The 12,970-nt window shown below is 37.7% G+C and overlaps 1 protein-coding gene across 4 annotated transcripts in view; it reads left to right on the top strand.

Annotated features, from left to right (window-relative positions):
* MAP3K7 (mitogen-activated protein kinase kinase kinase 7) overlaps nt 1-12,970 on the top strand; it is a 124,916-nt gene that overhangs the window by 46,246 nt on the left and 65,700 nt on the right. For all 4 annotated transcript variants that reach the window (XM_006872163.1, XM_006872165.1, XM_006872164.1 and 1 more), the window contains exons 6-7: nt 6,451-6,575; nt 10,292-10,420. In XM_006872163.1, the coding sequence (XP_006872225.1) occupies nt 6,451-6,575; nt 10,292-10,420 (254 nt within the window). The remainder of the gene's footprint in view (nt 1-6,450; nt 6,576-10,291; nt 10,421-12,970) is intronic.

The following is a 12,970-nucleotide window of genomic DNA, read 5'->3' as shown; positions in this document are numbered from 1 at the left end:
TTCTTGTGCATCTCCCCTCACTTCATATCAGCTGGACGCTTCACTTTCTGCTCCAGTCCTCTGTGGCCATGTCACTGCCTCTGGACCCAGGAGTCCCCGGGTCTTGCCATAACTGCTGGCCATCCAGGTCTCCTCCCAGGTTCACAGGAATCTATTGAATGTCATTGGACTTAGATCCCAACTTCATTGCTGTTTTTTACCCCTCTTCCTCTTATCATTGACCAACTTGGTTCTGATCATCCAGCCAGGCCAAGTGGGTACTGTCTGCAAGTATGGGTGTTCTTGTGCATTTCCTCTCACTTCATATCAGCTGGACTCTTTCTTGTTGTAGTGTTTTGTAATTTTCTTTGTATAGATCCTTTGTTTCTCTAGTTATGTTTATTCCTAATTATTTCATCCTTTGAGCGGCTGTTGTAAATTGTATTGCTTGCCTAATGTCCTTTTCAGCGCTGTCATTGTTACTATAGAGAAATCCAACTGATTTTTGTATGTTGAATCTTCCAGTGATGTCTAGTAGCTTTTTTACTGAGTCTTTGGGGTTTTCTATGTAAAGGATCATATAGTCTAAAAATAGAATTTTATTTCCTCTTTGTCAGTTTGTAAAGGATCATATAGTCTAAAAATAGAATTTTATTTCCTCTTTGTCGGTTTGGATGCCTTCAATTTCTCTATCTTGTCGTAAAGCTCTGGCTAAGACTTCCAAATCAGTATTGAATAGCAGTGGTGACAGACAGCATCCTTGTCTGGTTCCCATTTGCAGAGGGAAGGCTTTCTGTTTCTCTCCATTGAGAGTGTTGTAGGCTGTTGGTTTTGTATATATGCTCTTTATTATATTGAGGAATTTCCCTTCAATTCCTACTTTGTTGAGTGTTTTTATCAGGAATGGATGTAGGATTTTGTCAAATGCCTTTTCTACATCAATCAATATGATCATGTGGCTCCTTTCCTGTTTCTTATTTATATATGGTGTATTACATTGATTGTTTTTCTGATATTGAACCATTCTTGCATCCCTTTTATGAAATCCACTTGGTCATGGTGTATTATTTTTTTTGATGTGGTGCTGGATTCTGTTGGCTAGGATTTTGTGAGAATTTTTGCATCTATGTTCATGAGGGATATTGGTCTGTAATTTTCTTTCTTGGTGATTTCCTTCCCTGGTTTTGGTATGAGGATTATGCTTGCTTCATAAAAAGTATTAGGGAGTTTTCCATCCTTTTCTATATTCTGGAATAATTTGAGTAGAATTGGTGACAGCTCTTCCCTGAATGTTTGGTAAAACTCACCCGTGAAGCCATCTGGGCCTGGTTGGAAGTGTTTTGATGACCTGATCAATTTCTTCTTTTGTTATGGGTCTGTTCAAGTTTTCTACTTCACTCTGTAAGTTTAGGTAGGTCTTGTTTTTCTAAAAATGTATCCATCTCTTCTAAGTTTTCGAATTTGTTGGAGTACAACTCTTCATAGTATTCTGTTGTTATCCTTTTGATTTTGTTTGGTTCCATTGTGACATCACCCATGTCATTTCTAATGCGAGTTATTTGTGTCTTCTCCCTCTTTTCTTTTGTTAGTTTTGCCAGTGGTTTGTCAATTTTATTAATCCTATCAAAGAACCAGCTTCTTGTCCTGTTGATTCTTTCTATAGTTTTTCTGTTTTCCGTATCTTTTATTTCTTTATGTCTTTATTTCCTTATGATTTATTTCTGCTCTTTATTATTTCTTTTCTTTTGGTGACTGTAGGTCCCCTCTTTGGGTCTGTTTCTAATTGTTGGAGATGCTGTGTTAATCTGTTAATTTTGGTTCTTTTCTCTTTTTGGATGTGTGCATTTATTGTAATAAATTGTCCTATTAGCGCTGCTTTTGCCGGGTCCCAAAGATTTTGGTTTGTTGTGTTTTCATTCTCATTTGCTTCTAGGAACTTTGTGAATTCACATTTAATTTCTTCTTTTACCCAGTTGCTTTTCAGCACAATGTTATTCAGGTTCCATGTATTCGACTTTATTTCCTTGGTCGTCTTATTGTTGATTTCTAGTTTTATAGCATTGTGGTCTGAAAAGATGCTTTGTAGTATTTTGATGTTTGTAAATTTATGGAGGCTTGCTTTGTGACCTAACACATGGTCAATTCAGGAGACTGTTCCATGTGAACTGGAGAAGATTGTACATTGTGCTGTTGTTGGGTTGAATGCTCTGTACACATCTATGAGGTAAAGTTGGTTGATTGTGCTGTTTAGTTCCACTGTAACTTTGTCAAGTTTTCTGTCCCTTTTTGAAAGTGGCATATTAAAGTCTGCCACTTTAATTGTATTTTTATCTCTTTCTTTCTTCAATTATAGTTAGGTTTGCTTCATATATATCTTGGTGCTTTTTAATTAGGGGCGTATATATTTATTATGGTTATGTCATCTTGCTCAACTGATCCTTTGATCATGAGACAGTGTCCTTCTTTATCTCTTATGCTGGTTTTTGTCTTAAAGTTTACTTTATGAAAGATTAGTATTACCATTCCTTCTTGTTTATTGTTGCAGTTAGCTTGGTATATTTTTTTCCATCCTTTAACTTTTAGTCTGTTTTTGTCTTTGTGTGTAATGTGTGTCTCTTGCAGGCAACATATTAAAGGGTCTTGTTTTCTTAGCCCATTCTGCCACTCTCTTGTCTTCACTGGTGTGTTTAATCCATTGACATTCAATGTAATTATCGATAGGTATGAATTAATTGCTGCCATTATATTTTTTGGTAGTACTGTTCATTCCTTTGTTTTGCTTGCCTTCTTGTGCTGAGTTTGTGTTTTTTCTGCTATTTCTTGTTAGTTTCTTCGTAGTTTTCATGTTTGCTTGTTCTGCTTAGAAGTTCATTTGCATGGTAAGCTGTGAAATATAAACTTTCTTTGGGGTTACCGTATAGGCTATTAACTTTACCCTCCATTTCAGACAATCTGATGTGTCCTGTAATCTACCTGACCTCCTCACTACCTGGATCTCTATTCCCACATTTTCCCCTTCTTTGACATTGTTATTATTTTGCTCCTCAGTTGACCGCCCACCTCCTTTGAATTCATTGTTGTAATTTTGTTCTGTTCTGGACTCTGCTATCCGTAGTCTGAGTTTCAGGTGGTATTGCCACTCCTGTCAATCTCTGGTTGTTGTCTGGTTGATTTTCAGTCCAAAGAACTCCCTTTAGGATGTTTTGAAGTGCTGGATTATCTTTGACAAAATCTTTAAGCTTCTGTTTATCCTGGAATGTTTTGATGGCACCATCGTACTTGATTTGACAGTTTTGCTGAATAGACGATTCTTGGTTGGCTATTGTTGTTTTTTTTTAGGATTTTGTATATGTCTCCCCATTGCCTTCTTGCTTGCATGGTTTCTGCTGAATAGTCAGAGCTTACTCTAATTTACTTGCCTTTGTAAGTAACCTTTCTCTTTTCCCTGGCTGCTTTTAGGATTCTCTCCTTGTCTTTGATTTTGGAGAGCTTGATTATATGTCTTGGTAATTTTCTTTTGTGTTCTAGCCTTCCTGGGGTACGTTTGACTTCCTTTATGTTTATCTTCTCATCTTTCAAGATGTTAAGGACATTTTCTTCCAGAAGCTCTTCCACTATCTCCTCTGTGGACTTCTCTTGCCTGATTCTTCTTGTTCCAGAATGCCAATAATTCTTTAAGTTGGTCCTCTTCATGTTACCCAGCATGAATCTTAGACTCTCCTCAGAGTTTTTTTCTTTTTTTCAGCTTGCTCTTCTATCTTAACAGTATTGAAAGATTTGTCTTCCAGCTTGCTAGTTTTGGCTTCCATCTCTTCAATTCTGCTCCTTTCCCATTTCAGTGTTTTGTCCATTTATGATATTTTATTATTAATCATCTGTACCTCTTTTTGCAGGTTTTGAATTGTTTCCAGTGCTATATTATCTTGTTTGATTGCTCTTGTACTACTTTCCTGACTTCTTCCTTGTTTTTCTCCACCCCTTTTCAGAGCATTTGAATTTGTTTCTATATCATTCTTTTGAATTCCTCATCAGGCAAATCCAAAACCTGCTCTTCCTGTTCTAGAAAGCCTTTGTCTGTCTCCAGGTCATTTGTCTCAGCTACTCTTTTCTGTTTTGGGTCATGTTTTAATATCTTTTGTTGTTTTTTTTTATTCATCATTTCCAGTGGTTATGTGGGTTTTTAATGCTTAAATGGATGTTTGTTACTGTGTTACTAAACTTACTGGGTGTCTCCTGGTGGACATAATCATGAACTAGGTTTTCCCTTTCACATGTAATACGTAGCAGCTGTTATTGGCTCTTGTCTCAATGGTGGACTATTATGGGGTATACTTGTAGCTTGGGTATATGGCCACAATTGCTGATTCTTGGCTAACATAGGGAGAAAAAGTTGCCACCTCCACGAAAAATGTATGATCAAAAGGCCCAAAAGTAAAAGCAATATAAAAGTAGAGACAAAAACCACCACTTTGAAACAAAAATAAAACTGTGGCCAACTGTCCAGTTGCCTTGCTATACAGGTAGTGTGTGTGCACTGCAGAAGCCTCCAGGTAGTGGGTGGGGGTGTCCACTCGCTTAGGCCCCTCCTCTAGTCAGCACTGTAGAGATGTGCAGATAGATATTGAGAAGTTAATGGGAGAAAGATTGTTTACTGTTTTTGTCCCTGAAGGTCAGTTAAGTATCTGCTTGTACACAGCATCATTCTTGAAATAGTAGCATTTTTTTATGTTGGGATTTTAGAGATTGTTCATATGGTTTGTCTGTCAGGCCAAACCTGCTTTTTTTCTTGCTGGATAGGCAAGAGTAAAGGGTCCTGCACGAGTTAACTTTAGGGCTGGGACCCACAGCAGAAGGCAAAAGCAGCAGCCAAAGAATTTGCCCTTGTATAGCACCCACTGTTATAGCAATTTCTTATGTTAGTTAGAGTAGCTGCAATAATACATAAGTACTGAAATCTCAATAGCTTAATGTAGTATAAGTTTATTTTTCTTTCCTGAAGTCCAAAATGAATGTTTCTGATTGACAGGCAACTTTTCAACTGGTGATTAAGAATCCCGGGCTCTTTCCATCTTGTAGCTCAAAATCGTCTGCATTCTGCTGGCAGATGGAGTAAGAAAAAGTACATTTACTACATGTTGGAGATTTATAAGCACATCACTTCCACTTACATTCCATTAGCCAGAATTGTCATATGTTGTTATTGTTGTTGGGTGCCATCAATTCAGTTCCAACTCATAGCAACCTGCATAGGGTTTCTGACAGTAGCTGGTGGGTTTGAACTGCTTCTCTTACAGTTACAAGTCCAGTGCTTATCCCACAATCACTTGTAATTGCACAGGCATCTGGGAAATGTAATCTAGTAGTATGCCTAGGAGGGAGAGCAAATGAGATCAGTGAACAGTTTGCCAGTCTTGCTACATTAAACAAAATTTTTGTTAAATCAGTTGCAACTCATTGGCAGCCCTATGTGTATAAGGATAGAACTGTGTTCCGTAGGATTTTCAGTGGCTGCTTTTCTCAGAAGTAGATCATCAAGTCTTCTGAGGCACCTCTGGGTGGACCTGTACCTCCAAACCTGAAGTTTGTAACCAAGTGTTTTAACTGTTTGCAGCACTCAGAGACAGTTCTTGCTGCTTTGTTGTTGTTGTTGTTGTTGTTAAGTCGAGTCGGTTCCGACCCATAGCGACCCTGTACAGGGTTTCCGAGGGTGTAAATCCTTACAGGAGTAGAAAGCCTCATCTTTCTCCCGCAGAGCGGCTGGTAGTTTCGAACTGCTGACCTTAGGGTTCGCAGCCCGATTCGTAACCACTACGCTACCAGAGCTCCAGTAAAGCTCTCATCATTAATCAGAGCAAAGCAGGCTTGGAAACTTGTGTACCGTATTCTCTTCACAATCCAGCACATGGATATGCATATTTATATGTATAGCATTAAAACAAGTTTCACAAAACAATACTTAGTAGTTGCAATGTGCTTTGATATTTTCAATTTTCCACTAATTAAAAAAAAATGTAAATGCCATCACTACCTACTAAATTGTGTTTATGACTGTTACTAAGTTTCTGCGTTCAGTTTGAAAAATATTGGGGTGGGTATATTAAGTACAGGAGCAGTGATTTATGAAAGTATTTGATATTCACCCACTCCCATTTCAGGTCACCATAATGTTGAATTTCTTTTCATTCCATTTTTTAAAATAATGGCCCAGAGAGAAGAATGGTCAGGATTGATTGTGGAAATAGAGATGGAAACATCAAAATGTGAGTGTAGCAGTGCTTCCACCAGAGCTAGGCTGAGGTCATTTACTTTTTTGCTGGTGTCCCCTGAATTAGGCTGTTGTCATTACCAACTAACATTTCATAGGCGTTAACTGGTAATATTATGCTTAACCCTTTCTATTTTCACAAATGTTATCTTTTTATTATAGAATTAAATATTAGTCTTGTAACCTCTGGTTTCTTTTTATAACAGCTTGTTGCTGGTCGCAGGGGGGACAGTTCTAAAAATCTGTGATTTTGGTACAGCCTGTGACATTCAGACTCATATGACCAATAACAAGGGAAGTGCTGCATGGATGGCGCCTGAAGTGTTTGAAGGTAAATGACAAGAGTGGGCTGGGATTGATAAATCCGCCTTATTCTATGCGAATCTTACATGTGTTTATAGCTTTACCCCATTTCTATGGTTTTATTTCTATGTAGTATGTAATTTCAAGGGGGCTTCCGAAAGTTCTTGGAAAACTGGAATTAAAAGGTAAAGGAATTTTTCCATGAACTTTTGGAAGCTTGTCATATAAAGTACATTTCCTGTTTGCTATTTGTTGTCGTTAAGTTGATTTTGACTTATAATGCCCCTGTGGGTTTTCAAGTCTGTGACCTTTTGGTAGCAAATGGCCAGGGCAGGTGAGTTAGAATCATCAAGCTTCTAACTAGTAGTTAAATGTTTAACTACTTGCATCACCCTGTGACTTCATATGCAGTATGTACCGAAATCTTAAGGAGATATTAAATAAATTTGGCCTTAGATTTTAAATCTTACAGCAGAATTTAAGTTACCTTGCACCTTTTATGTAAATTCAAGTATGTTCTTTTGTATTGTTTCTTAGAGATTAAATTGACAGTACTTGTCTTAGGCTAGGTTCTTTAGAGAAGCAAAACCTGTGAAACTTACATATGTATATATAAAGAGAAGTTTATATCAAGGAAATGGCTCACATGGTTGTAGAGATGGGAGAGTCCCAAGTCCAGGTCAGATGGCAGGCAGGTAGGTCAGCAGGTGAGAAGGCAGGCTGCTTATGGATCCCAGGATAGGCAGGTAATAGGTAATAGAGTAGACCACTGGCCCAAGTCCAAAGAACCAGAGGTCTGAGGATGAGCCAGATGCAAGATCCAGACCCAGCAGAGAGCAAACGAGCTTTACCTAAGTGATTAATGTTTTGGAAACTTGCTTTTGATTGATTGGCTACTCATAGCAGAACTCATCATAGAGTTAATTACATTGTATTAAATCTCATTATGGGGATAACTACATCTCAACTAAAAAACTATTTTGAATCCTGGCCCAGTCAAGTTGACACAAAAACTTAACTATCACAGCTGTTGTTCAATGCCATTGAGTCGGTTCGATTCATAGCTGTCCTGTGAAGGTTTCCAGAGAGCTGCTGGTGAGTTTGAACCATCGACCTTACAATTGAAACTGACATTATGGTCGAGTGCTTATCCTAAAGCACCACACCAGGACTCCCAACTGTCACAGTACTGAGCTTTAAATGAACATGCCTCAGGGGAAAATGCTAGTAAATAATGGGCTAGAAATATAATACTCAGAACCACAAATCTAGAACAAACTTAAGCTTGTTCTTAAAGAGAGGTCCATATATTTCATACTAGCTTTCTATATAAAAATATCAAATTATAATGAGAGAAGCTGAACTGAGGGTGTGTAATTTTTGTTAGGAAGTATGATTCAGATGTCAGTCAACAGGGTTTGGCTATGGTGTATTAATTTTGATTGATTGATTTATTTTAGCCACTCTAGAAAAAGAGAAATTTGCAATACAGCTAGTCATTTGACTCACATTCTATTTCCTTAAATTCTAGTAAGAAGTTGGTCAAATCAGTGTTAATTTATACAAAATTAGATAATCCCTTCTATTTTCAAGTTAATATATAGAATACATTTTAGTCTGTTTCTTATATAGATGTTTTTAATGTATAGTTTGTTACTTTTTTATACAGAAATCTAGTATGAAATGTATGGACCACTCTTTAAGAATTTAGTAAGATACAGAGGTGTCAAACAAAGGTCAGGTTATTTCTTCACTTCTAAAAGATTTCTACTGATGGCACCTGTAACCCAGAACCAAACCCATTGTTGTAGAGTTGATTCTAACTCTAAAGTGACTCTGTAAGACAGAGTAGAACTGTCCCCTAAGATTTCCAAGGCTATAGAAATCTTTATGGAAGCACATGTCTACGTTTTTCTCCCACAGAGTATCTGATGAGTTCCAAACCACCAATTGTTTGGTTAGTAGCTGAGCACTTTATCACCAGGGCTCCTAGTGACACCTTGGCCTTTCTATGTTAGCCTTATTGTGTTGATAATTACACTGTACTAAATAGTGTTTGTAGCTATCACTAGAAACATTTTTCTTTTTAGTGTATTTTTTTTTCTAACTATTGTGTAAAAACATTGAGTCAATGTTTATAGACAAGATCTTCAACTTTACATTCAACAAATAATACACTTTGTTTCATCTCAATGATTGCAGATGATTGCAACCAGGGCCCTCTATGGAACAGCAGTTATCTCGCTCTCTCCTGTGGTTCCTATTTCCATCCTACCCACCTTCCCATTCCTTCTTAACTTTGTCTTTCGGTACATGTTGCCCTTTTGACTTTGAATGACTGACTGTTCCATCATTCATAGTGAGCATACCTTACTAGTGTTTGTTCCCTCATATATCTTATCTACTACTTGGCGGAAGGTTGGGCCAGGAGGGTGAGTTCCATTCCAATCCTGAAGGGGGTCATCAAGAGCTATAGTCCTGGGTTCCTCCTGTCTCTTTCTGACCAGTAAGCTCGGTCTTCTTCTTTTAAAATAATTTTGAGTTTTGTTCCACACCTTATGCTACTCTGTCCAGGACCTTCCAATGTAATCTCTTTCAGAGCAGTTGATAGTGGTAGCCGGGCACTGTCTGGTTCTTCTGGTGTCAGTCATGGAGACTGATGTTCAGTGTTCCATTAATCTGTTGGGCTAATTGATTCCAACCATCTTCAGTTCTCATCACTCTTTTTCCTTCTGCACATACAGAGACCAATAGCTGCGCCTTAGATAGCCACTCATGAGCTTTTAAAATCCCAGATGCTACTCACCAAAGTAGGATGTAGAGCATTGTTTTTGTGGACTATGTTACACCAACTGACCATGGTATCTCCTGAGGCTATAGTCCTGAGCCCCCAGACTCAGCTACTCATTACCTTAAGATGTTTGATAATATATAAGAAGTTTTCATCATTTTGCCTGCTGTAAATTCCGCCACATTCATAGTTGTATTTACAGCAAAGGTAAATACTCTTTTTGCTGTTTCTTAAGGTAATTCATCCATCAACTTAGTACTTCTATAAATTTGGCTACATTAATCTGACATAAATTTATATATGGTTTTCATTGTTTACAACTTATTTTTTAAGTTTTCAAATTAAAATAATTTTTTTAATGTTTTATTAAGAATTATGTGATAGTTTACATGGGAGAAAATTAGCTTTACATTCATCCTGTTGTATATTGTTTCATTTCAAATTAAAAATTTTATTTCACCAGATATTGAGGGGGGGTGGAATCAAAACACTAATTTAAGTGTTAAGAAGAAAGTTAAAATTCTAATTCAGTGATATCAGAATAATGCTATCCACCCAGAAAAATAAATGAAGAAAGTTTAAATTATTTCAGAAAGGAAAATACAAATGTTTTACATTTTGCTGCAGAAAAAGAGAAAGTATCATCATTCTCAATTAAATAAAAGACAAGGCCTATGCCTCTTGATGAGAAGATAGAAAATAAACTGATATTCTAAAGTGATTTTTTTCTGATTGTGCATTGTTGCTAATTAATGTATTTAAAAAGTACGTATTTGTTGAAAAGACTTAAGGTACGTAAGAAAGATTAATTTTTCAACACATAAAATCTCATTTTTATACAAAAATGCCCATTTTAAAACATCATGAAAGCAATTATGTCTTTAAGTAATGGGGTGGGGCAGTGGGGAGTCTTTAAATTATACTTCCCTTTTTGTTTTTTGTTTTTTCCCTAGGTAGCAATTACAGTGAAAAATGTGATGTCTTCAGCTGGGGTATTATCCTTTGGGAAGTAATAACACGTCGGAAACCTTTTGATGAAATTGGTGGCCCGGCTTTCCGTATCATGTGGGCTGTTCACAACGGTTTGTGAAAAAACAACTTTCTTGAACGTATTCTGCATTTCTCCTGTTTCCTACCCATACCCCCTTAAGGAAAACCATCCATCTCTACATTAAAATGAACAAGTTTTTTGTTACCAGAATATTTCCAGGTAACCTATCCCCTACCAATTTAGGCTGGTGTAGCAAGGCTGAGTGTGGTCCTGGCCTCTGTTGCGCCACGTCAGTGTTTGGGTTGGAGGATATGCTGCTCACTGTGCTGATTTGAGAAAGTTTATCCATAGACAAGCCAGAGCCCTCTGTGAGGAAAGGGGAAGCTACAGACTGGACTATGTGGAAAAACTAAAATCCGGTTATCTCGCACATTGTTAAGATAACTTGGCCACTTGTTTGAGGTAAGGAAGGGTCTCTCATCCAGGAGAGAAGACAGAAACTAATAATGAAAGTTGTGACTATCAGTCTCATAAAGGCATAAAACAGTGTGCTTCACATAACCTTTCTTTTGTTTCTTCTTGCCCACTCTTACTATTTTTTTCATTTTACAGACTTGGAAACTTAGCCATAGATTCAATCACTTACCTGAGGTCACCACATAGGTAAACTTTAGTGAGCCAGTTTTAGCTCTTTCTGACTTAAATGCCTGTACACCTGACTCCTCACTTGTTAGTCAAGTTACTTAGGTGATATTTTGCCTTTATGGCAATTATAAAAGATCTGCTATTTTAACTCTTTTGCACATTAACAACATACGCCTGGCAGTCATAAATGTCGCAGTGCTAGGTGAGAGTAACACTGACTGACGTATGGTTACATGTCAACTTGACTGGGCTGTGATTCTTAGTTTGGCACTTGTGTAATGATGTAATTTGGCAGTTATGTAGTGATGTAGTCATTCTCTATTTTGTGATCTAATGTGATTATTCTCTGTTTTCAATAACAGCAATTTTCATATAATGACCGGATCTCTGGAACCTAACCATGTGACTAAGTAAAGAATGGGTTGAGTGTAATTTTTAAGTTAAAGTAACTTATGAACTCAATGACATTGCCTCCTTCCTGTTCCTTTTATAGATCTAGTAATGGTGCTGTAGGATAAGCACTAGACCTCAAGGTCCATTTGAGTATCAAGGTTCAAACTTACCAGCTGCTCCTTGGAAATCCTATTCAGGGTTATTATGAGTCTGAACTGCCTTGAAGGCACTTAACAACAACAACAATGATATTTCTAACCACACATGATACTCGAATGTATCCATCCTCTTCATTAAGCAAGTTGTTTCATACTTGCCTTAGAAAAATAATTTTTTTAATGAAAAAAATTATTTGACCATACTAGCTGTTTCTATTTAATATGTACTTGATTATAATAATTCCAATTAATGGTATTTTTATACACTTTTCCACAAATGATAAGAGCATTGTTGTTGTTATGTGCCGTGGAGTCGGTTCCGACTCATAGCGACCCTGTATAGGGTGTCCGAGGCTGTAAATCTTTATGGGAGCCGAAAACCTCATCTTTCTCCCACGGAACAGCTGGTAGTTTTGAACTGCTGACCTTGAGGTTCGTAGCCCGATTCATAACCACTACGCTACCAGAGCTCCTTATGTTGTTGTTGTTGTCAGGTGCCATCGAGTTGGAACCGACTCATAGCGATCCCATGTACAGCAGAATGAAACAATGTCCTTTCCTGGGCCATCCTCACTACCGCTGCCACACTTGAATCCAACAATGATGCCACCTGGCCAATCCATCTCGTTAGGGGTCTTCCTCTTTTTCTCTGACCCTCCACCTTACCCAGCGTGACATCCTTCTCCAGTGACTGTTTCCTCCGGACAATATGTCCAAAGTGTAAGAGACGAAGTTTAGCCATCCTGGCCTCCAAGGAGCACTCTGGCTGCACTTCTTCCAAAACAGATCTATTGGTTCTTTTGGCAGTCCATGGCACTTTCAGTATTCTCCTCCAACACCACAACTCAAAGGCATCAATTCTTCTACGATCTTCCTTTCCTTATTCACTGTCCAGCTTTCGCATCCATATGAGGCTATTGAAAACACCATGGCCTGGGTCAGGCGCACCTTAGTCCTCAAGCTGACATCTCTGCTCTTCAATACTTTAAAAAGTTCCTGTGCAGTAGATTTGCCCAATGCAATACGTCATCTGATCTCTTGACTGCTGCTTCCGCGAGTGTTGATAGTTGATCCAAGAAGAATGAAGTCCTTGACAACTTCAGTCTTTTCTCCATTGATAAGAATGTTGTTTATTGGTCCAGTGGTGAGGATTTTTGTTTTCTTGACATTGAGATGTAATCCATATCGAAGGCTGTGCTCTTTGATCTTCATCAGTAAATGTTTCTCGTCCTCTTCACTTTCAGCGAGCAAGGTTGTATCATCTGCATATCGCAGGTTGTTAATGAGTCTTCCTCCAATCCTGATGCCATGTTTTTCTTCTTAGAACCCAGCTTCTCGAATATATGTTTACCTGATTCCTTAGGTATTTATAAATTTTCAGACAATACTTAACCATCTGAGGAATTGTATTTTTTAGCCGTAGTTTGTAATACCTTTAATGTCAC

This window comes from Chrysochloris asiatica, unplaced genomic scaffold (genome assembly GCF_000296735.1).
Source record: "Chrysochloris asiatica unplaced genomic scaffold, ChrAsi1.0 scaffold00185, whole genome shotgun sequence".
Taxonomy (NCBI): Eukaryota; Metazoa; Chordata; class Mammalia; order Afrosoricida; family Chrysochloridae; genus Chrysochloris; species Chrysochloris asiatica.
The sequence above is the reverse complement of the archived record's forward strand: the minus strand, read 5'-3'. Positions and strand labels throughout refer to the sequence as shown.